We start from the raw sequence: 23,590 nt of genomic DNA, 5'->3' as shown, positions 1-23,590 counted from the left end.
AAGCAGTCCACCACGCTTGCTGTCCTCACCACTAATACGGAAAGCTCCATTTACCCAACCCATAGAACAAATCTCTCACCTGAATGCCTTTTTTGCAGCATTAACAGACCAAACTTTTTTTCCCTGAACCATGATGAATTAAAAGTATTAGTGATAAAAATACTCCTTTTCAATGACATTTACACATTCCAATCCACATGCCACAAACCATAATGTCCTGATCCATTTCCTGATAGGAAATGCAAACACCCGTCTCGCTCACCTCCAGGAGGCCTCAGCAGCACTTTCTAATCGTACTTTTCTGGCCATTTGTTTAGTTTTATGTTCGTGGTGCCAGTCTCGTACAGCAGGAACCAGGTTCACAGATATATACAGACACACGCCCTCGGGGAGGCTGCTGCTGAGGATTAACAGCAATGTCTCCAATTGCTTTGGGCTCATGCAGATCTCTGGCCAGGGTGGGTCCTGCCATGTGGTGCTGGAGGCTGCAGCCACCAGGCTAGGAGCAGCGCCGGAGCGGGATGCATGGAGAAGAGCTGGCCCCTGGCCGGCATGTCATGGGCAGGAGCCTGCTCTGCAGGACCCGCACGCCCTGCCCGCCCGCCTGCCTTGGCAGAGCCCTTGGGGAACAGGGCGGAGGCGGCCGGCAGAGGCAGGCACAGGGAGGGCGCCTGGTGTGTTTGCATTTGCTGCACGCTTGCAGGAGCGAGGACGAGCTGGGGACAGTTTTCCCGAGGAAAGGGTGGGGACCCACAGCCATGGAGGAGTCCCTGGGCAGCCAGGGGGAAATGGGGCCTCCCTGCCCTGGCCGCTGCGGGGCTGGAAACTGCAGAGACGAAGATTTGTTGTTAGCAGGCAGCTTCCTGCTGCTGCCGGGGAGGAGGAAGGAGCGCTCAAGAGACCGGGAGCAGGGCGCCGCCAGCACCCTCCGGTCCAGCGCCCCTGCCTCTGCCATGGGACTGCTCTTGCCACTGTCCTCATGGTGCGACACTGGCATCACTGGCCCCAGCCTCCTGCCTGCTAGTGCACGGCTACCTTGTGCTGGATGTGATGGCCCCGACCCCCTTCCTGTCTCACCCTCTCCTTTGCCCCCTGCACACGGGGAAATGGCAGCACATCCAGACAAGCGGTGCCTGCAGTGCCAGCTCTGGAGCCAAAATGATTCCTTGAAATAACTCCCCTGAATTTCACAGATGGATGCGGGGACCTGCCGCCTTGCTGCACCTCAAACACTTTTCAGCCTGAAGCAGCAGGAAACATTTTTATAACGCTATCAGTGCCTTGCCCGCAATCTCACCCTGCCCCTTGACTGAGCCTTGTGGGCAACCCTGACACATGGAGGCTCAGTGGGCTACTGAGGGGTCCCTGAGCGCATGGCTGTGCCAAGAGCCCTGCTCTGGCCAGCAAAGCCCTCCACAGACCTTGGGGTCCCTGCTGGGGCCGTGGGGGCCCGGCACACGCTGGCCCAGCTGGGTGGCGGCGCTGGGGAGCGGAGGTGGTTAATATGTAACCGGCGCTGCCACCTTTCCCCCGCGGCGGCGGCGCTTGGGCTCCGCGCGCAACCCCGCCAGGCAGCACGGCGGCAGCCAGGCCCGGCTCCCAGGTGAGCGGCGGCCGCCTCCCGGTGAGGCCAGGGCCCGGCGGTGCGGAGGCCGCGTGGCGGGCAGCCCTCGGCGCCAGGCCGGCGGGAGGGAGGCCGGCAAGGTGCCACCGCGGGCGCGCGGGGCGCCCCAGAGAGGCCGAGGCCGCTGGGTGTTGGGAGCGTTGTGGCGGTGGCTGCGTGCCGGGAGGCGGCCGCGCACCTGCCTCCGGCTCCGCCAACTTCCCCGCCCGTCCCTGCAACCTGTTTTTCCGCCGTTGCAGCTTCCTGGAGCCCCATGGCTCCTGCCTGCGTCCTCGGCGTCTGCAGCCTCCTCTGGACCTGGGCGGCCGTGGCGGGACACCCCTGCAGCATTGGCAGCCAGGTAGGGGGTGAAGGAGGCTCTGCGGTGCAGGGAGAGGCTGGGTTCAGGCAGGGCAGCCCCGGGCAGCGGTGCTGCCATCACGGGCAGCCGAGCCACGGCGCCTTGCTCCCACGGGCAGCGGGCCCCAGCACACAGTTCCCTCGCTATATAACCTGGGACATGGTCCAGGGAAATGCACCCCTTGCCAGGAGGGCACAGAATTACCCCAAGATCTGTGATGGAGGACACCAGGCATGGAGGGCGTTCTTCCTACTCTTCTTCCTACTCCAGGAACTTCTTGGCAATGACCTGTTATGCACTGGGATGCCCGGGTGCTGCACCAAAAGCCGCAGCAAGACTTGTTCGTGGGGTGCTCACAGCCCAAATCTGGTGAAGATCTGGAGTGCTATGGCCTGGGTACTGGGTCCCCTCAGCCCCTTCTCTGAGGCCAGGGTTTCTGCAGCAGAACCCAGGGTCAGCAAGATGCTGGGGATCAGGATCAGTAAGCACTTAGCCAAGAAAAGGAAATACAGTTGTAAACCATCACAAGCAGAGAGACAAGACTGAATGAGCAAGGCTTGATAAGAGAGTTGGGATGAAAAGAGGATGGAAATGGATATGACCATGTGCTTGGCAAGGAAATGGAAATGGCTGCTAGCTAGAAAGCAGCCAGACCTGGGAATCTGTGGCTAAGGACCGCAACGAACTTCCAACACAGCAGCACTGGATATGCTACTACTGATAGGAAGATTGGTTTGGCTGGATCATTCACAGCCATGCACTGGGACAGAGAATGGTCCCTGGTCTCTTTTATATGCTAGTATACACATGGACAGAGTGTATTAAGTCACTGCCGTTCTCAGTGCATCTTCAGAGACATGCAAAGGGCTGGAAGCTGTGAATGTCACATTCCTACACATGCCCCGAGGGAGCAGTTCTTAACGTCGTTTGCAAATCTTCAGGAGATAGGAAAGCTGAAAACATAGCAAAGAATAAGCAAAAAAGAGCAGGGTTCACTGCAGGAGTGATTCGGGACTCGACTCAGCATGGGGGCTGGAGGGTTATATGATGGGACATGTCATCATGGGAATCACAGGCTCATAAACATTGCACTGCATGTGCAAGCAGAAGAGTAACTGTTCATCTTCCCCAGGGTGTGCACTGTAAGTGCCCCAGCAGAGTTCCTGTTTCTCCTGAACATTACAAGTTCCTTTAGAGAGGTCAGTGAGGTGCTGTGACTGTTTTGGATGCCATTTTTGGGTTGGTGAACCATTCTTGCTACCACATGGCTAGCAAACTACCATGTGGCTATATGGTAGCGTCTTACAAACTAACCAGGGCACTGATACTGCAAGCATGCCCTGGCAAATGTCCTGCACAGGGTGACAAAGTCACTTCTATTTCTCAGCTTTTCTTAATTTTCATTGCAATTGATAGACCAGCAAGACCACATTTTGTTTGGTGAGCTGCTGTAGACTGTGCCCCTCTGGGAGTGTGGGATGAGACGTGGTAAGAAGGAAACTGGCTACTTGCTTTCTAGAAGAGGTCACCTAAACCCAGTCCAGAGTCTTTCGGAGGAATCCTACAAAATTGGTTTTTTGAGGGGACTTTTCCACCAAGATCAACTCCTACAGTTTGATCTCCCCTTTCATCCTTGAAGACATTCCCAACAAATAACCCTTTCTCCAGAGTATGGCTTCCACCAGGTAATGTGCCAGACTGTGTTAAATTCATTTAGGACGTGGCTGCAATTGGTGCTAAGAGGAAAGTAATCTGTGGCAAAGATGAGCAGGTGAAAGCCTTGACAAAGATGCCCTGTCAGTTCATGTTATTTTCCACCTATCTCATTCCTTCTTTAACCTCTGCAATAGGTAAATAATTAAGACATTTGAACTTCCGGAGAATCTCATTCTGGAGGTCCTCCACAGCAGAGAGAATCCATCTCAGACAGCAAATCTTTTTTTTCCAGGGATGGGTCAACTGCAATGGAAAGAACCTTCTGTATGCTCCGAGTTCCCTTCCAAGAAACATCACCAGTTTGGATCTCTCCTTCAACTCCTTAGTCATGCCCAGTCATGGGACCCTTTTGATGCATTTCCCTTCCCTGCTGTCTCTAAATCTCTCTAGCAATGCTTTGCTCACGCTGTATCCAGCAGTCTTCTCCAACCTCAGAGCACTACACCTGCTGGATGTGAGCAGCTGCAGCATCTCCTACCTCCACTCAGAAGCTTTCAAAGGCTTAGTAAACTTACACACACTGCTCCTGGGAAACAACAATCTCCAGGAGCTGGATATCTCTCTCTTCCTGCCCCTTGAGGCTCTTTTCCACCTGGACCTGCAGAACAATGCACTGATCTCTATGGACACTTCAGTCCTGCAGCATATGGAGGCAGTCCCGCAGGTCCGTCTTGAAGGAAACCCCTGGGTCTGTGACTGCATCACGTATCCTTTGCAGCAGTGGCTCCGGCATAGAAAAGGTGAGAGAACAGGGATGGGGAACAGGCATCAGGGAAATTTCAGTTAGGAGGAATCCTAGATGTAGGGTCATGCTTGTTCCTTTTGTTATAACCCCTTTTCCGGCTCTCAGGCTAGTCTCAAGGGACTTCTCATGTCCCTCTTGAGAGACGGCAAATTGAAGCGCTGTGTGTCTCAGCTCTTTGCTTGCAGTTGCACACAGTAGCAGTGTGCTAGGAATGACAGAAGTAACCCTGTGAGAGTGCAGTTCATACCAGCATCCATGAGTTTGGCAGTTTCCAGTAAAAAGCTGCCTAATCACAGTCACACAGACAGTTCTGCTTGTTGCTGATAGTTCCTTGGTCAGGGATTTGTTGTTGTTGTGCATTAGAGTGTGTTGAGGACTGGCTAGGTGGGAGGGCAGCCCCAGGAGCACTCTGCTCCGCTTCCTCTCACACCAGGAGCCAGTAGTGAGCACTTTCTCTGAACCGGGGAGGGAAAGGATGCAGACCCCCTTGTCCCACCTTAAGCCGTGTATCTCCCAGCTGTGCAGGTCACCTGTGCATCGCCCCCAGAGCTGTCGGGGCAGGACATCACAGCTCTGGATTTCCAAGACCTGGGCTGCAAGAAAAAGCAGCGGTTTCCTCGGGCTGACAACATGACCCTGCCACTGATGACAGTGACCCAGAACAACAGTAAGTTGCACAGCTACAGAGGCTGCAGAAGGGGCTAGTGCCCTTCTTCACTTGGTCCCTGCCACAGACATGGCCCTGCTGCAGGCATAACATGGAGCACTGGGTTGGTGGGGAGGGTGATGAGGATGACTGTTACCTGGACTGTTGGTCAGACACTGTGCAGGTCAGCAGAGGATTTAGCAGGAGCTATAGGGGCAACCAGACACACACTCTGTAGTGATGGGCACCACTATGAGCCACACGGCAGTTTTCCCAGCAGTGTTCACACATCCTCTCCAGTTCAGTTATGTGGTGCAAGCTCTTGGTAAAGAGCATTTACATTGCTCTTAACGAAAGAAATCCAGGGTTTGCTGCATAAGGCAGGGTGCACATGGCAAGCTGCTGAGAAGAACTTGTTATGCTGCAGACTTGCATGCTGACTAGCCTAGAAGTAACCAGTTTATGGAGCCATATTGGACTAAAACAACAGCAGCTACAATACTTCTGAAAACCTGCTCTTAAAAAGCATTTATTCTCCCAATAAAACTTTGCAGTGAGTGGGCGGAAGCCTTTGCATAGAGGCACAGTGGTCGGTCCACCCAGTGCGCTTAGGAGGCTGTTTTCCCAATAACCCGGTGACAAGGCACATGATGCTCTCACATGCAGTGCCCTGACACGTGATGTCCTGACATGCTTTTCCTGTGCTGCAGCCACCGCACCTGCAGGGAAGGGGGGAAGGAGCTGGCCGTACCTGGTGGGCTTCCTGGTGGCTGCTATCACCATCTCCCTCCTGGTCGCAGTGGCTGCCAAGTGCAAGCTCTTCCACAAGAACTTTGCTAGTTACCGTCACCGGCCGCTGCCCGACACCAGCTCGATTGGAGGCAGCCACATGGAGGAGAGCACCAGCTGGGACAGGGACACCTCCGTCCGGGGGCTCAGTGAGAGCCTCCCCATGCCTAACGCAGCTGGCCTGCATGCTGAGGACGACGATGGCTTCATTGAGGACAACTACATTCAGCCAAGTGAGCAGCTGCAAGACGAAGAAGAAAGGGGGTCACACATCTCCATCTGAGGCCATAGGCCAACCACCTCCACTGCAGGGACTCCAGCCCCTGACCTGTCCCCTTCCACCCCCCAAATCTCCATCTCCTTTCTCCCTTTTTGACCTTTCCTTGGATGCTGGCCCCATGGCCTAAGTTGGTGGCAGGAAGAAAGTTGTGGAGAGGAGCAATGAAAAGGAATCAGCTGGAAACAGGGAGAGAAGCCAAAGGTGCCTGGCTCTTTGGTGACAGGGCCAGCAAGGACTGTCAGGCCTCGGCAGCCTCCCAGTGTGACTCCAGCAGAGCTGTCCTGCTCCTCTCCCAGCCTTGCTCCAGTGCTGCAGATGAATGAGGGTGCTGATGGCAGCGCAGGTGCCTTGGCGAGGGGCTGCCCCGGCACTCCCTGTGGCTTTTGGGCACTGACCTCACTGCTCTGTGTTTGCTGAGCATGGCCCTGGTCTGTGCCCCACTCTGTTTTCACTCTGCCATCACTCTATTGTCACTCTGGGGTGTGATTAAAGTGTGATTTAGGTAATCTCTTCTGCTTGCCATGGTTTGTTGGGGCCCAGGCCCTTCCAGCAGCGGTGCCAAGATGACCCTCCTGAGTCCACAGGCTCAGGCATGTGGGGCAGCCTGCAAGGGCCTCCGCACATGGAGGGTGGCCCAAGGCCAGCGCCCGTGGGGGCTTTGCCAGGTCTCCCAGCAGATGAGAGATGTTTATCTTGTGTTTCCTCTCCTGTGACAGCGACACTGTGTTATCACATTGTTAATCTCTGATTAGATGTTTGGAGCATCACTGTTGGTTATATTTGCATTTGATAAAACCTCCCCAATGCACAGGATGAAAGTTTAGGGTTGTAGCAGATAGCATTGCTAAATCCTTAATTATTTGACTAGAATTGGTGGTAGTCCATCTTCTTTGCACACTCCATACCTGGTTCTGCAGATTTTGTGTAATTTCTCCTTCAGTTGATCATTTGGATGGGACCTGAGCAGATCAATGTGTCTGAGCATATGGGATCTGATTATCTTTTTTGTCTTTTGCTGCTTGAGAGACCCCACTTCTTCATATTTGGGAGTGAAGCAAAGACGTCTGGATTTGCCAGGTCTTGCGCCTTGCTGTGCTTGGGTACTTGGATGATCAAAATAGGTGCTTCTAGAGAGAGGGTGTCCAAGCTCTGCTGAGCATCACTGAAGAGCCACAATCTGCTGGGCTGTCTGCAAAGGGAGGAATGTGTTGTGGGAGCGCAGAGTCCCCTCTCACAGACCCCATTTGCCTCCTTCTGTTCCCATATAAGCCTGTCATCATCTTGTTGGTGTGCGGGTGCCTCCTCGTAGTGGAGGCTGTTGCAGAGCTGTCGGGTGAGCTCAGAAGAGAGCCTGAATGCTTCTCTGGGGTTTGTACCAACATGTGACCCTGTGCCACGTGCTCTGGATGTCCCTGCTTGAGCAGGGGCATTGGACTAGATGATCTCTAGAAGTCTTTCCCAACCTCAACCATTCTGTGATTCTGTGATCTCGGTGCTTGTGGTGGCAGCTGAAGAACCATGTACCAGCAGGTGTTTCCAGTTAGAAAACCAGCTTTTTCATCAACAACCTCTTGGAGTTGTTCTGGATGAAACTTAATCCAGATCTGCTTATATATTTAGTCCAGCTGGCAATTCTTTTCACAGCTGTCTCTCGCTCCTTACACTGCAAAGGTTTCTTGCGCTAGTTGCTTCCCCTCAGAGCTGTGGAGGAAGGAGGAAGGAGGAACTTTAGGCCTGCGGAGGCAGTGCTGGTGCGATAGGCCGCAGGAGCTGAGCTGCCAAGCGCACCAGCAGGAGGCACCCTGCATCTGCAGCCTCCCTTTCCTCGGCTGAGGGGTTTGAAGACGACACACGTTCACGCTTGGAGGAAGGCTCCTGGTCCAGCACTAATGAGAAACCTCCTGCAAGAGGGGATGCAGCCTGTGTGCATCTGTGGATCACACGCCATTCCCATATGAGGAAGATCCATCTCCATCTTCCAAGAAGTGAGTAAGAATTTCTTTCCTGTGAGGGTGACGGAGCCCTGGAACAGGCTGCCCAGAGAGGTTGTGGAGTCTCCTTCTCTGGAGATCTTCAAAACCCACCTGCATGCCACCCCGTGCCATGTGCTCTCGCTGTCCCTGCTGGAACAGGGGGGCTGGACTAGATGATCTCTAGAGGTCCCTTCCAGCCTCAGCCATTCTGTGATAATGTGATTCCTGGGCAAACTCTGAGATAACGCAGTGCACTGATGACGGGCTTTTCCGGCAGCAATCCCTCTGCTGACTCTGAATTTTTCAATATTTTTCACCCCGTGGAAACACTGCAGCACGTTCTTTACACTTCTGTCTTGTTGTGGATGGCTACGCAGGCAGCAGCCAAGGGGCTTTGATTCCCCTTCTGCTTCCTACATCTGTTGCTCCCAGTTGGGAGGGGTTGCTCCCTTGGGCTGCCTGCGTGGCTCTTCAGGTTGATACAAAGGCAGATTGAAGCAGGACATGAGGAGAGGCGAGGCTCTTTCTCACTTGTTTTTGTTGCTCTCAGCCCTCCAAGGAATTAATTGTTTCAGGCAGCAAGAAGTTGGCTGTTGTCATCAAGAAGCCTGGTCTGATCCTTTGTGTACCAGCATCACATTCATTCCTCACACAGTCATTCAGTGTTTGCATCGATGCCTCCAGCAACATCTGTGTGGTTGATCAGTTCAAGGTTCTCATCAGATGGCAATACAGGGAAAGCGATGCTGAGGAATCAAAGGAAGCAGAGAAGACCCCATGTCCTTGCTGCGGGTAACAGGAGTGTCCTCTCCCTGTGTGGGAAGGTTGTTCTGTCGACAGTGATCACTTCTGGCTCCATGTGGGGAAGTAGGGCCGAGTGCCCACATGGACAAATTCTGCAGCCATTCTGCATTCCCCAGCCTTTGTGTCTAATGAGGCAGAGTAACCCCTTTCCTGGCCTCTGTCGTCACCCTCAGATGTATTAAAACCCCTAGCCCACATAGTCACAGACTACAGAACTAAAGCCTTTGGGCTTTATAGATTTAAGTCAGACAAAATTTAGGAAAACTGGGGGTGAAAATGAGGTCTAGATCACCAGGCTCCTTCCCCCATTCCAGGTAAGTTGTTCATTATGGAGCTGATGGGTAGTAGGTGCCTCTCAGCTGCGTTTAACTAGGCTGCAGTCCTGTCTCCAGTAGGGCAGCATGATACCATAAGGGAGTGCAGTAACTGCTAGAGATAAAGGGTTCACTGCTCTGTCCCATGACCACGAGGCAGTAAAACTGCAGGAATCTCCTCAGGGGAAAGATGAGAGAGGAAAGACCTCCCTCAGAGGAAGTCCTCCGAGGGGCAGCGCTCCCGCCCTGCCTGCAGATCCTGCCTGGGGCCAGAGGCAGGGGATACTTTGGGTTTGTTCAGGTAAGGACTGTCCAAGCCTAATGCTTCAGCAGCTACCTGCTTTCGTAATCTTAAGTTTCTAAGACTTATTATTTCACTTTAAGAGACCACAGGTGTCTTCCAGCTCCTTGCTAAAGGAGCTGAACATGACCTAGCAATGAAATTTGAATACTGCATGAAAGAAGCAGCTTCTCAGGGTGTAAGTGAACGCACATGCATATGCATCTCAGGCCAAAGTAGCATAGTGCTTTGGTATTAACAGGCAACATGGACATTTACTGGGAATTACTCATTTAATTTCTTCCCCATTGTTAACACACTTACAGGTACTTTTTTGCATGCACTTTCAAGGACCAAATAACACAATGGCACACCCAGGAGTCTGGTAAATGCAAATCTGTTATTGTGTGATCACACAGTCCTTGTGCATTGCTCCAAGGTTTCTGTGTACATTTTGCCAGCATTTCCTGCTGTCCTTCCTTCACCTGTCAGACTTGCCAGAAGGCACTTACCTTTCCCATGGCTTGGCCTGTGCAGCACACAGCTCCCTGCAAAGCTAAGTCAAGTTCCTGGAGTGCTCTGCTCCCAGCGTCAGGCAGGCAGGCGCTTTGGAGTGAAGTGGTCTTGTCTCAAGGAGGTGATTGCAGCCTCACCTTAGTATCTGTGTCTCTCACTATGAAGCTGTACTATACATTATAATTTTTGCATTCCTGTCATCTCTGTGGTCAGATAAGCAGCGCGTGAGACACAGGCAGCTCCAAGTTGATTCTGTTGAGGCAGGACCAGCCATGTACACACGGGTCATGCTGGAGCTACATGTGCTAAGCATCTGCAGCCTCCTTCCTTAGCAAATGATGGTCCAGCTCTCTGCTGGAAAGGTTTCCTTGGGAACAGCCTATTCAACAGCAAATAATACATGTAGGAGAGCATGGACCAAAGGGGACTATTAATCATGTGTATGGTGTGCAATACAGACTACATGTCTTGCCCAGGAACTTAAAGCATCTTCCAGATAGGGAACTGGATGTCTGAAACCGTGAGGAGACTGAACAGCTGTTGGTTTGTTCTAGTGGTCAGTCAGTTTTCTCTCTTGAAAAACATATTTCTAAATTGATTTTTTTCCTGACAGTTTTGCAGTCACTGCCTCATATTTTGCCTTCTGGGCTCATCTTAAGAGCCCTTTACTCCCTCTGCCACTCACTGTGAAAATATATGCTGTAAAAATATATGTTGTAAATTTGGAAAACTTACATCTTTTTGGCAAGGTGCAATGAGAGATGTAAATCTGAAGACTGGAAAAATGCATTTCTGTTATCTTGCAGAGATGATTTTCTGCGCTTTTCAATATGATTTTTATAATACAAATGCATGTGCTAGATGCAGTATTTTAGTTTTGGTCTCATTTATGTTTTAAAAAAGATTAAAAACACAACTCCTTCCCCGATTTTTTACCTCAGGATCTCATTTACTCTCTTCCCTCAGTATCTAACGGTGAGCTCCTGGGCTACTTGGGCACTATTTATCAGCCCCTCAGTTTATTATTTAGCTGAGCAGAAGTGGTTATCTTTCCCATGACAACCCCTCTCCACCACATCTAGGCAACTTCAGTGCCAACAGCTGGGTGTCCTGCAGGATTAGGGACATTAGAGGGCTGGACCAGAAGAGGAGCCTTCTCAGCGCGACGTGCGGAGGGGCCACCCCAGGCAGCTGCCAGGAGGGCCGCAGTCCACGCTGGGGCTGCGAGCAGCAGCAGTCAGGCATGTGGGCAGACTGGTTGCAGGCTGGCCGGGTCACTCAGGGCCGAGCAGCTTCTATGTAAACAAATGAGCTGCCACCGTCCCCTTCGAGCTGCCGCCGTCCCCTTGGAGCTGCCGCCGTTCCCTTCGGGGGCTCCCTGCTGAGGCACAGCAGCAGCTCAGGCTCCCAAACCGGAGATGCGTGCGCGTGCGGCGGTGGGGATCGTGCACGAGGAAACAGGCCCGTGCGTTTGAGGAGCGGTGGAGGCGCTGCTGTGGGAGCCCACGAGCTGGAGCTGCAGCCCAGGGTGGCTGCTGGGCTGCCGAGGTTTCTGCCGGAGCTTGGCCTGAGCAGAGCTCAGCTCTGCGCAGCCCGGCAAACTACCCACACTGAAGTACGAGGCTTCGACACCGCCAGCTTCTGCAACACTTTATTTTTCCATGTACAACACAGGAAACAAGGGAAAGGAACAAAACAGTAACGCTGCTGCAGGAGGTGAGTCAGAGACCGGCGCGGGACAGGCTGAACGCTTGGGCAGCCACATGCCGAAACCTCCATCTTCAGAAACAGCCTGTTTTTATCCATTATTTCCTTGGGTTCCTAACATGGTCCTGAGTCATCCTCTTCCGGCAAAATTCACATGCACCTGGGCACATTTTGAAGGGTCTATGGAGGGGCAGATTCACATTGACAGGCAGGCAGCGCGGAGCTGCAGGCCGGGCACAGACACGTGTGTTCACAGAAACACACAGATGTTGGTGGCACAAAACTGCTGCTCAGCTCCGGGCTGCCGCTCCGTGCGTAAGCTCTGGACTTCCTGCTGAACCTGGGGAAGGGCTGCTCTCTGCTACCCAAATGTAGAGCATTTGACACAGAAGGACCTAATCTTAGTAACACGCTCTTAGCTCTTGGGCAGATTCAGGGAAGTAATGCAGGGAAAGGAAGAAACAGCAGTTTAATAAAATCTACAGATGATATGAAACTGACAAAGGAAAATGTTGAAATATCAGAGATCCAGAAAACAAAAAACAGCATAATGATGTTCCCATGCAACTAGTTAGTTTGGAAAAAATAACCCAGGAGACTTCAAAGGGAAGGAAAGTCAGAGGGAACAGGGCAAGAGTGGATGAATACAGAAGTGAGGGGACCTGAGTGCCTCAGAGCAGCATGGGCTGGAGCTGCAAAGGGATGAAACCCTCGTTGCCCAGCATATACCTGACGTGCTTCACGGATGGCGAACCTCTGACATTGCTACCAGGTGTAACACGGGCAGTGGTTCGTGCTGTTACCAAGGGAATGAGTTACAGTCCTCTGTAAATTTGCTACAAGACCCCCCAAAAGACCAGTTTAATCTAATTAGTTACCCTAGTCTCAGAGGGATCATAGCAAATAAAGTGCAAAAATAACGACTGAGGCAGAACAGGTCATGTTGGGGCAGATGAGAGCAGGCAGGAAGATGAAGAGAGGAACAAGGAAAGGCTGCTCAGAAACAACTTCACCAGCAGCACCAGGTCTGCGTCTATGGAACGGGCAGGAGCAGTGAAATGGTTTGTGGCTCTTACAAAAAAAAAAAAAAAAAAAAAGACAGGCAAATTAGCCTAAATTCAAAGGAAAAGTTTCCAAAAGTGGGCCTGCCTCTAGGACAGGCTGACAGATATAAAACACCAAAAGGTTTCACAGTGTGGCCCAGGTGGTAACAGAACCGTTACACACCAAGGAGCGACAGGTGTAGGACAGGGAAGCGGGGAAAAGCTGCTGCACTGAACGTGCTCCCAGCAGGAGCGAGGCACCCGCCTGGTTCTCACGGCAGCGGTGGTGTCTGTGCCGGGGAAACTCGAGCAGGAGGGGAGCGGCGCGTCCCCTTGCAGCGCGGGAGCCTCCACGCACCCCGACAGGACCGGCCTCCTGTCCTGCGCCTGCTGCCTGCGCCTTGCTGCTCGCGTGTGCGCGGCTGGAGCGGGGCAGTGCCCTGACTGAGCCTCCTCTGGTGCTCATAGTGCAACGCTGGAAACCTGGCAGGGTGCTCTGGGCAGCAATTCACCTTCCCCCTTTGATCAAAATGCAGAAGACCATGGGCAGCAGAAAGGCAGCCTTGGGAAACTCCTGGCATTGCAAACACAAACAGCATTTCATGTGCAATGCAGACCCCATGCTCCCTCCCACAGACATACCTGGAGGTGCCTCCTCCACGGGAAGTCCCTTGCAGCTCTGCTTCAACCTGGCTCCCTTCGCTTCATTCAGCTTGCCTGCTAATGCTCACTGTATTTCCTGACATTTATCAGCTGTCACTACAGGCTGTTCTCATTCTCAAGCTGGCAGGAAGGGGGGACACAGCACAGGGCATCACAGTATGCTCAGCTTGTGCACAGCTTCACATGCTCAAAGGCTCTGAGCAGATTACGAACTGATTACAGCCCAGGTTGGCAGCTCTGCACAGAGCACAGGGTGGTTTTGCACCACCAGCTATCTCAGCCTCTCCTGCCATAGGAGAAGACGACATGGTGCAGGGAGCAGCAGGAGCCGCGCGAGCACTGGGGGTCCCCAAAGGCATCGGACGGGCTCACCTCAACATTGCTGTGTCACCAGAGCTGCGGCTGGGCTGGCTGGGCAGGCAGCAGCCGCTGCAGGAGGCTCTGCTGAGATAACAGCAGAGCAGGGCAGTGCTGTGCCTGTAAAGCTCCCACTCCCGAAGCCTGTCTAGGCAGCGCAGGGTTCCTGCCACGCTGTTAGCCTGAGGTAAAGCAAGTGGCAGTCACGTCTGGACGGAACATAAGGCACACTGCAAATCTCGCCTTGCTCTGGGGAAAACTAGTGGGGCCAGGAGGCACAAGCCCTGCTGCTGAGTGGAATCCGTCAAGCCTCACGCAGGGGGTCCTGCCAGCTCTGGTGCAGCTCCCGGGGCCCTGGGTCAGATCAGGTTGGCCATGCTGGAGGTGGGAGGAAGTCGCCTGTTAGCAGCCAGGCGGCCAGAGATGGTGAAGACACTTATTTCGCCTGTCTCCAAGCCTCGAGGAGCAGCTCGGCAGCAGGAGGTGCAGAGCACATAGAGCAGCAGGGAGAGGAGGATGGTGCTGCCAGCAGCCAAGAGGATAATCCCGCTGGTGAACATGCTGCCCAGCGGCCGCACGGAGCTGGGCTGCATGCTCGTGGTGGCGAGGACGGTGAGCACGATGCCACAGATGAGCAGCACCAGGGCGCTGAGCAGCAGCACCAGGCAGTCCGAGAAGCCCCCGCTCTTCAGGAGCTCAATCTGATCCCGGCTGCGGATGCAGTTCATGTCCTGGATCGCAGAGCTGAGCAGCTGCTTCAGCAGCACCAGCAGGGCCAGGAGGCAGAGCGTGGTGCCCACGGCCAGACGCCACTCTCCAGATCGGCTGCTGGTGCTGTACAGCAGAATGATACCCCCAATCCCGCAGGCCAAGATCAGCACCACTGCCACCCCATAGCACAGGATGGACTTCTTGGGGTCCTGGAACCACCAGAGCTCCACGTGCTCCTCCAGGATGTTCCTCTGGATGTGGTCGGCATCTGCAGGGGTGCGGGGAGTGCTCAGCTCTGCCAGCTCCGGCATGGTGAGTGGCTGGGTGGTGAGGGCACGTCGGGACAGTCACGGAGGTGAAACTAGACCTTTACAGCGAAGGGGAGGGTCAAAGCAGTGGCAGTTGTGAAGGCGGCAGCGTTTCTCAAGCGGGGACGCCTCTGTCTCATCCTTTGGTGCCCAGTGGAGCCCCCTTCTGTGGTGGCAGTGCCACCCGGAGAGCTACGGTCTGTGTGCTGGGGCTGAGCCCTGCCTCCAAGCAGAGATGCGGGACATGCTGGAGCATCCCCAGGGCAGCGCCGTCGGGGAATGACCAGGGCCCAGGCCTTCCTTTCCTGAGTGTTTCATCTGAAAGAGGCAAGAAGAGAAAAAGAGATTATTAAACAGAGACCCTGATCCTCTGTGCCAAGAAATCCCCTGCCAAGGCCCTGAGCCTCAGGGCCGGCACACAGACCCCAGCCTCCCTCACAGGCCCCCAGGCCTCCTCCTGTCCTCCCGGGAGGGCTCCACGCACTATGGCAGGGACCTCAGGCAGTCCCAGCAAATCCCCTCCGCGACGGCCTTGCCTGGCGGCGTGGCTGCCTCCCAGCACCCTGCGCAGAGCTGCAGGCTCACGGCTGCCTGCAGGGCTCTCCTGCAGCTGGTGCTGGCAGCAGGGCGCGGACGGAGCAGGGGCTGGTGGCCCCTGGGATAAAGCCCCATTCACGGCTCTGACTTCACATGCTCCCTCATCAGCATCAGCCTCTTGTCACCAACTGGCTCTGCTGCCTAGAAGGGCAGCGGGAAGGTGGGGGTCAGGACTGGAGCTTAACCCTTCATGTCCAGTAGCTGGAACAGCAAGTGCTGCCCTTGCTGCTTGGCCTTGGCCCCAGGGCAGCTCCTCAGCCTTGCCCCTATCCCTGCAATCCCCATCCCAAGCCTCCTGCAGAAACATGATGGTTATTCCTCTCAGCATGTTCCTGGAAAGAGCCCCACAGACAGCTGGGACTTGCACTCCCTGGTTTTGCTCTCCTCTCTGCACCTTCCCCATCAGGAGGGCAGCAGAGGGAAGTCACCAGTGGCTGCAGGGATGAGGCTGGTGCCATCCAGCACAGGGCCTTTCCTCAGCCCAGCTCCCCAGGGCTCACCACCTCCTCCGCAAGCACAACCAAATCCTCGCTTGATTCCTGGCCCTTCTTATGGCTTGTCTGGGCAAAGCCTTACACCCAGTGTAGAAAACACTTGTATTTTCTTCACATAACCTCCTCCCCATAGCATATGAGTGCTCTGGCTAATCAGAAGCACCAGAATGCTCCCCCCAGGACAGCTGGACTCCCCAGAGCAAGGAGCTGGTGGGGAGGACAGCACTGGAATATCTGGCAACACCGAGGCATGGCTGAGCCCTGAAGACATGGACAAACCTCAGGGACCCCAGAACTGGGTTCCCTGGCCACCTTGCAGACACATAGTGTGCACCCTCACTGTTTCTTCTGGCTGTCAGAGACACGCACACAAATTGCCCAACACCTCAGAGGTCTCAGAGCCAGGGCCAGGCACTGGTGGAGACCTCGGTGTCTGTCCAAGCTGTGTCAGAGCCCCCAAGTGGAAGGACGGCTGCACAGTACCCTGCCTGCTAAAAAAGACTCTCCATCAGCCTGTGCCAAACATGCTGCATTTGTCTTTATGCTGTACTCAGTACAGTGTTGGGACCTAGCCCTTATTTTGGGGCTCAGTAACAGCAGGCAGTGGCAACCCCCACTCGCCAGGAGTCTTTCTAACACAGCTCCCTTATTTCAGACACTGTTCGCAAACACCATTCCCTTATGCCTGTACCTTGCTACCTGCTACAGGAAATAGAGATCTGTCCTGATACACAGACCAGAGCCTGGAGAGGCTGCTACAGATGGCTCCAAAGCATGGGCTGAGGGTAAAATCATCTCCTTGGCATCTTCAACAGGGATGCCTAGAAATCCCCCTTCATCAGGGATGAGCCACCATGAGCGTGGGGGACAATGGGACAGGGGCTCCTGAACCAGACACAGCCTGACAGTGTCAGGCCCAGCTCCTCCTGAGTCACTCTCCGGCTGTGCTGGAGCATGAGGTCACTTTGGACGTGGCTCAGGGCGCGCTGCCAGCTGAGCTCACGTGGCCGGGAAGTCTCTCGCCACTGCTCATTTGCAGGCCTGGGCCCTGATGCACTGCGTGAGTTGTGCCCTGTGTTATTTCCCTGCACAACTGGTGGTGGTTGGTTTGTCTTGGCAGGGACTGGAGTGAAACACAGAAATCCATGCTCCAAACGGCACACTCGTTTGGATGCTTTTGGGAGATTTGCAACTCCTAGATGATCCCAGAAGAGCAGAAAGCATTAAATGGTGGAAAAGAGCAGCAACTAAGCATGCTGATTCTGTGCCTTCAGGGTCCAGTTCACTTTTGCAGGAGACAGGAAAGCCACCTCCTCCCGTCTGCAAAGTGCCCTGTGCCTGGGACACAGGCAGCCAAAAAGGTAATGGTTTCAAGGGGTTCTTTCAAAGCAGAGGGGTGAGAAAGTATTGAGCCTGGGGTCATTTTCGCAGCATGCACCCCACAGCTCAGCCTGGCCTGTGTTAAGCACTGCTTCCTCCTCACCTTTCCTTCTGCACACACAGGTCTGCCTTATCTCCTCTTTGACAAAGGGGTGAGTCTAGTAGATAGCAGGTTTGTTGATAAGATTTTTGCCCTAATAAAACATAAATCAGAAGTGCAAAGTTTGTGGCCTTCTGTTACTTGACCAAAGTTGCACATAAAATCAAGTTGTGCTTCACATAGTAAACAAAACCAACACAACAGTAGAATCCACAAGGGAAAACACGACCAAAAGTCAACCTATAGCATTGCATTCTCAGGCTTTTAAAATTTTAATCACTTCAATTTTTATTTGCCCAGAATAAGGTCAGAAGTAAGATAAAACTGTTAGCATGCCTCACTGCAAAACAAAATAAAGTAATGACCTCTACAGGCACATGTTTCCTTATAGTTTATTAACCTTTATTAAATGAATGTTTTAGAGCAACAAAGATTTCCATTGATGCATGCCTTATGTTTTCTTGAATCTGTTTGAAAAAGTTCTGGGAATATAAGCTTTTGCCTTATAAACAGCCACATTTACTGGGGCTTCTTTAGACTGTGAGGGTTTGTGTCATTAGTTGCAGTATTTTTACTTCTCTCCTTTCACTGCCAATCTCCTGAGGGAAAAAAAAATGGTTGTCCTGATATTTTAAATCAAAGCAGCCCTATCTTGGGGTGTCATCCACAACTCTTTGGAGAAGGGATTAAAGTAGACCTCGTAATAACACAGACCCTCTGTGAGTTTAAGCCAGCTAACCCATCAGATTAGCCAGTCTGACAATCTGTGTATGGCAGGACATTGAATTCTGCCATTTACCTGGTACTACACCCTGTACCTTCAATGCTGCCGTCCTTGTATGCAAGATAAAAAGGAGGAGAGGACCAGCCCACTGACACAGAGATTTCTAATCGAAGATCACATCTGAGAAAAAAATTTACAGGTTGTTTTCTTCCACACTAGTGTCTGACAGGTGGGGAGGAAAAACAGTAAAGCACTGGAAACTCAGGAAAACCAAAATGAGAGTGTCTTTCCTTTCCTTTTATTTTCTTTTTTCCCATTCTAGCAAACATTAATTGAGCACTGGGAGTCATGAACTGTTTTCCGGCCATTGCTGGCAGCAGGTGCGAGAAACACACTCCGTCCAACTGCCTGGAAACAGGTATATGCACTTATTTATTTATATTCTTTTCATGGCCTGTTTTTGTCTGGTATCTGGCAGATGGGCACGGAGTGTACATTAATTAACACTTTCTTTTCAGCCAGATACAACTCAGCATTGAAATATTCCTCACTTCCCTCCTCAGCCCCAGCCCTGACACTTATGAGACATTGTTTACCTACAGCATTCAGGACAGAATGGTGGGACAGGCTCCTGCAGTGCTGCCAGCCTTCAGAACCATTTAATGCAGTTATGTGGAGTATGTGAGCATTGTGAGGCCTGGGGAAGACCGGCAAGATTTGCTAGAAAATAAACAAACAAAAACATCATTGTCATTAAATTCAATGGAGCCTCACAATGTCCAACAGATACAAGTCATCTTCTTCCCCTCTTTCCCCAGGACTGACCATGATCTCTTTGCGGTGGACTTGTCACCCCTCTGCGCTTCCTGTTACCACTTACCCAGCCCCACAACTCTATATTCCAGAATAGACATAAATATTTTCCCATCCTTCCGTGAACTTTTTCTAACTCTCCAGGAGGCACAGAGACTTACACTCATCTGTGCTGTTTTATATCTGAATAACTGCCAAAACACAAAGCAGAAGCTCTGAATGTCATGGTGCTCAAAGCCCTTCAGCGCCCTTGGGGCCACGGACACTCCTGTTTTGGGACACATATGACTGACAGCCTAGAGGTGGGCAGGGCCCAAATCTTCTCCTAGGAATTCAGGAGCAGAGGAAAGAGGAATCTGCCAGGAATGAGAGTATCAGAGCCCTTCAGTGGCATCTATCTGTCTCTCCCAAAGACCTGAGAAGATTCATGCTCTCCTTCAGCTGCTACATCAGTTACCAGCTCCCATCACTTGTCCTTTCTGGGGCAAAGACCAGGCAAACCTATGCTGTCTAACATGTACCTTTGAGAGAAGTCCATACTCTCTGCCCTACGAAAGGGATGGTGCTTTCCCATGAGTGAGTATCCCTCCTGCCACCAGATAACACTCTGCAAGCCTCGGGAAGCCCTGGATGATGGCAGCATCTTCCCTTCCTTTCACCAAGCCTAGGGGGTCTGCGGATAGGAGAGGTGGATGGTTTGTTGCAAAAGGGTCCGTGTACAGATGCTTTGTATAGAAATCTAGATGTCTTTGGCATGTTCCATTATGAAGGGTCCTGATCACCATCCTTTGCGTTCACTAACACTGAAAAGCCTGCCCCAATGCCCATGCTCAGGGAGGCCTGTGAATCCTGCAAGAACATGAAACACCCAAGTCTTACACGATGACAGGAGAGGCAAAGGCACGAAGAAGAGATGAGGAGGCAAAGTCAGGACTTTTAAGAAACTCTTCCGAAGCAGCCAACTAACCTGTCTGGGGTACTGATGAAATATGTCCCTTCCCTCCCCTACACAGGTCCTAGAGCAGAGCCCTTCCTTGAGGGAAGATGTTCACTCACCTGCAGCTGACACGTTGCCCACACGCGATAAAGCCCAGCGCTGTTCCCTACACAGGCTCCTGGCCAGCAGCAAGGTCTGTTTTTCCAGACTTTCCTTCCACTGGATCAAGCTAATAAAGGATCTCAGGGGGAGAACCTAGTCTCTACCCTTCCTCCGGCATCCACCTGCCACGGAATAGGTGTTCCTGCCGGCGTCCCTTCCTGGTCCATCCTGGGCGGGCTGTGGGCGCTGATAGGCTGCGCGGCCGCTCGCTTGGGCAGGTGCATTCCCCAGCAGGGTGGCGTCACGGCTCGGCAAGCCTGCTGCCGGCCTTGGAGAGGCTCCAGAGCCGTTTGGGCCCTGCCCCGCCCTCCCTGAGCAGGATCTCTCCGCACGCCCATCCTGGAAGGTGCCTCATTTCCTCCCGGGCACAAGCGAGGAGGTGGCAGATTCCAGGAGAAGCTCCAAGGCAGCAGGTGAGAGGAAGTTTGCAGCCAAGTTGGCAGTGTTAGGGGAGACTCAACGTTATACGCGAGCGTTGGGTGTTACATGGTGTTGAACAAGGTAACTCCTGCACTGTTGGCCAGGCGAGGAGCATGTGCCCACATCAGATGTGATCTCCGAGCAGCACGGGGTCACGCAGGCAGGTAAGTGAGGCGAGGTGACCCTGAGCCGCCTCCCTTGGCCAGGCAGCCCGTGTCCCAGTGCTGGGACAGAGCAGCAGCAGAGGCCACCACGCTGCAGAGGGCCTCCATTTTGGCCATCGAGGGGGAAGAAAAGGTTGGAGGATTTAAGAGGGATTAGGGAGATAGAAATGAGCTCATTTTAGAGCAGGGCAAAAGGGATAGCACCAGGAAGGCTGATGCCAGGGGTGAGGGGACTTGGGCACCCTGGACTGAATGCACGTTGTCTGCCTCCCCGATCCACTCTTTGCAGCTGGGCTATGATGGGGGGTAACAACTCTATATTTGAGTAGCGGGAACCCTCTTGGGAGATGTATAGAAAGGAAAACTGGGTTGAACAACATCTCTAGCCTAAATAAGAGGAAGGGAGTCTCTGTTATAAAGTCATGTCCTAGTTTTTTAGCCGCTCATGAAAAGTGAAGCTTAGGATACTAATTAGTGTGACAGTTTCAGGAATTTGTCAGTGCAAAACCTGACAGATCTTATGAAACTAGTGTCATGTAATCTATCCTGTGCTTGGTGTCCTCGACCTAAAACAGCAAAAGGGATGTGGAGGGTTTCCCTGTGTAAACACTCTTGAACAATGAGCGTACCCTTACCAGCAAAGATCATCCTTTTGTTGGCCAAGCTAAAAAACATCATTCAACAGGAAACTTTCCTCAGCTTTAAAGAGGGCCATACATTTGCTTTAAAAAGTGCCTTGTAAGCTTTACAAAATGTGAGGTGTTGATGAGCTCCTTTAGAGTGGCAGTAAGAGGAGAAACACGCAATGCAGACTAAGGGAGGATGAAGGCAGGAGGTGTCTTTGCATCCTGAGAGAACTTTAAACCATGCCAAAGCATGAGGGGGCAAGCAGGGAACAGCACACAAGTGCAATGTTTTTCACCCTACACTTAACCTATTTAATCTGTACAAAGGCCAGAACTCTTCTGAATATGCTTTAGCTGAACAGCGGCTCTTTGAAATACAATTCAAGAACAGGCACCAGAATGTCTGCATCCTAAGAGCAGCCAGGGAGGCCAAGTGTTTGGACTCTGCAAAAGCTTTATTATACACAGCTCAGGATTCAGAGCAGCGTGTTCAGCAAGCAGGGCTCAACAGGGCTTCTTACCTAGTGTTGGAGCAGACCTGGCTGAACTATTTTGAGGCTGGACAGCATCTGTTCACCAGTAACATTTTCCCCATGGTAAGTTCACTGAGCTTAAACATAAAAGGCAGATATTCTCAGTAAGGGTGAGTAACAAAGTGCCATGAAATAAAGTGAGATGATGATGACTACTTTTAATTGAGGAATATAAATTTTAGCTGCTCTTGTACCTTTTCAAAACAAGGGCATCTCTTGATATATTATAGCAAGTAATTTGCTGATACTTCTAGAGATAAAAGATTCAAGAGATTTCAGAGACCATCAGCATGAAAAATCACAATCCAGTTAAAAATTAATTCTGAAAAAAACTTCTGCAGCATATGCATGGGAGATTGACCTTTTTTTTCCCCCCAGTATAGAAGTGGTTAGTACATTTATTTTGCTTCCAGTAGGTCTCTGACAAAATTCACTTATAACATTCTGCTCTCCCTGACTTTTAACCTTCTCAATATTCCGTTGCCTCTCTACATCCAAGATCATGGTCAAAATCCTCTGGGATCCTACCAGTTGTCTATCTAGGCTTCATCCAGAAGGCTCTGTATTATGTTTAAAATTATATCTTTCTAATGAGGGTGACACAGGGGCATACTTTTAAACATATTAATCACCACTCAGAAATCATTCTTCACTTGCATAAGCTTCTTCCTCTTATTAGGACAGGGTTCTTCTTTTTCAGAAAGATTGATTCCATTTGTCTAAATCACATCTATTAAGATGTGGCTTCTACCATTTAGTTTGCTCTGACAAAGTGAGGGGAAAATTATACCACATGAGAGTCTAGCAAATTAAAATGGGTGTGTTCTGAAAATTTAAGAGGGAACTAGTTTCTAAAATATTTGATAATTGCATTAATTACATCCTCTTTCTGCACAGGAAGCATCAAGATGATTATATGGGAAGCTGGGGGAGGAAGAAAGAGTGTTAAGCTTTCCTATTAAGAGATCAATTCCATTTTTACTTCTTCCTTTTGTTCCTGTCAAACTTGAGCTTCATTCAGGTTAAGGCTGCAAAATAAAAAAGAGACTTCACTCACGTTCATGGACAAAACATTCAGCTTAAATCTCCTAGGCCATAGAAGCTTGTGGAATCACCTGCTTTGCCTGGCATTAAGCTGGAAAGGAGTCTGGTATCTCTAATGTTAACATGGATTATGTGTTATCCAGTTTTGACACCATGATCTTCTGTACAGCAATATTAGGAGTATGTAGAATGCACTTGTCACTTCTCAACTGTTCAGAATAGGAAATGGAACAATAATGCACTGACAGTTAAAATACCAGGTAGTTCCCATCTCAATCCATAGCTTTAATTTAGGATGTACAAGTACTATTCTTCAGTGAGACAAGTGTATATCATACACTGACAAGCAGAGATTCAAAAAATTCACTTTTCCCTGCTAAATATTAGGCAGATAATGCCTTTTTCTTTCTTTCTTTCTTTTCTTTTTTTCTTTTTTTTTTCAGGAGAATTCCACTGAAGTAATAAACTGGAGGGGTAGCAGATCTAAGTAACAGGTGAGTTACAACTTCGGACATCAGATTTTGGACTGCAGATTTTGAAGTCTGAAATTGGTCTACCTTTTTGTTCGACTGATTATACTAGATGATACAACATGTCTCTAAATATGAAGCAGGGGCTTGAACAAGGGCTCCAGCTCAAGTGGACTTCACCATTTGTTAAAGGCTGCCTTTATAGGCTAATTATTATAGCTGTTTGGAATGACAGTGACATCTCTCTCATATTATGGGCAGTCATGTATGGATAAGCAGTTTCTACACTGATACTGATTTTTGCAGCATG

At 51.5% G+C, this 23,590-nt stretch overlaps 2 protein-coding genes across 3 annotated transcripts; one reads left to right on the top strand and one right to left on the bottom strand.

Annotated features, from left to right (window-relative positions):
- The first annotated feature begins 3,971 nt into the window (after positions 1 to 3,971).
- Positions 3,972 to 6,331, top strand: CUNH1orf210 (chromosome unknown C1orf210 homolog). 2 transcript variants are annotated; one of them, XM_088526174.1, is made up of 3 exons: positions 3,972 to 4,420; positions 4,973 to 5,092; positions 5,782 to 6,331. In XM_088526174.1, the coding sequence occupies exons 1-3, from the start codon at positions 4,009 to 4,011 to the stop codon at positions 6,141 to 6,143; spliced, it is 894 nt and encodes a 297-aa protein (XP_088382300.1). In that variant the 5' UTR covers positions 3,972 to 4,008; the 3' UTR covers positions 6,144 to 6,331. The 2 variants fall into 2 exon arrangements, with proteins under 2 accessions (XP_088382300.1, XP_010213972.2); XM_010215670.2 differs by having other exon boundaries at positions 4,943 to 5,092.
- Positions 6,332 to 14,139: 7,808 nt separating this feature from the next.
- Positions 14,140 to 15,356, bottom strand: TMEM125 (transmembrane protein 125). The gene is made up of 2 exons (XM_010215669.2): positions 15,313 to 15,356; positions 14,140 to 15,134 (listed from the first exon to the last, which is right to left on the bottom strand). Exon 2 carries the CDS (start codon positions 14,817 to 14,819, stop codon positions 14,157 to 14,159), a length of 663 nt encoding a protein of 220 aa, XP_010213971.2. The 5' UTR covers positions 14,820 to 15,134; positions 15,313 to 15,356; the 3' UTR covers positions 14,140 to 14,156.
- Between the last annotated feature and the right edge of the window lie 8,234 nt (positions 15,357 to 23,590).

Source organism: Tinamus guttatus, unplaced genomic scaffold, assembly GCF_059628265.1.
Source record: "Tinamus guttatus ecotype Peru unplaced genomic scaffold, ASM5962826v1 Tinamus_guttatus_pri_ptg000242l, whole genome shotgun sequence".
NCBI lineage: Eukaryota > Metazoa > Chordata > Aves > Tinamiformes > Tinamidae > Tinamus > Tinamus guttatus.
Note: the sequence above shows the minus strand (reverse complement) of the source record. Positions and strands in the feature narration are given on the sequence as shown.

Coding starts and splice junctions, on each gene's coding strand:
- CUNH1orf210 (XM_010215670.2), top strand. CDS start 4,009: ATGCCCAGTCATGGGACCCTTTTGATGCATTTCCCTTCCCTGCTGTCT. Junction 4,421..4,942: donor GTGGCTCCGGCATAGAAAAG/GTGAGAGAACAG, acceptor TGTATCTCCCAG/CTGTGCAGGTCACCTGTGCA. Junction 5,093..5,781: donor GACAGTGACCCAGAACAACA/GTAAGTTGCACA, acceptor CCTGTGCTGCAG/CCACCGCACCTGCAGGGAAG.
- TMEM125 (XM_010215669.2), bottom strand. CDS start 14,819: ATGCCGGAGCTGGCAGAGCTGAGCACTCCCCGCACCCCTGCAGATGCC.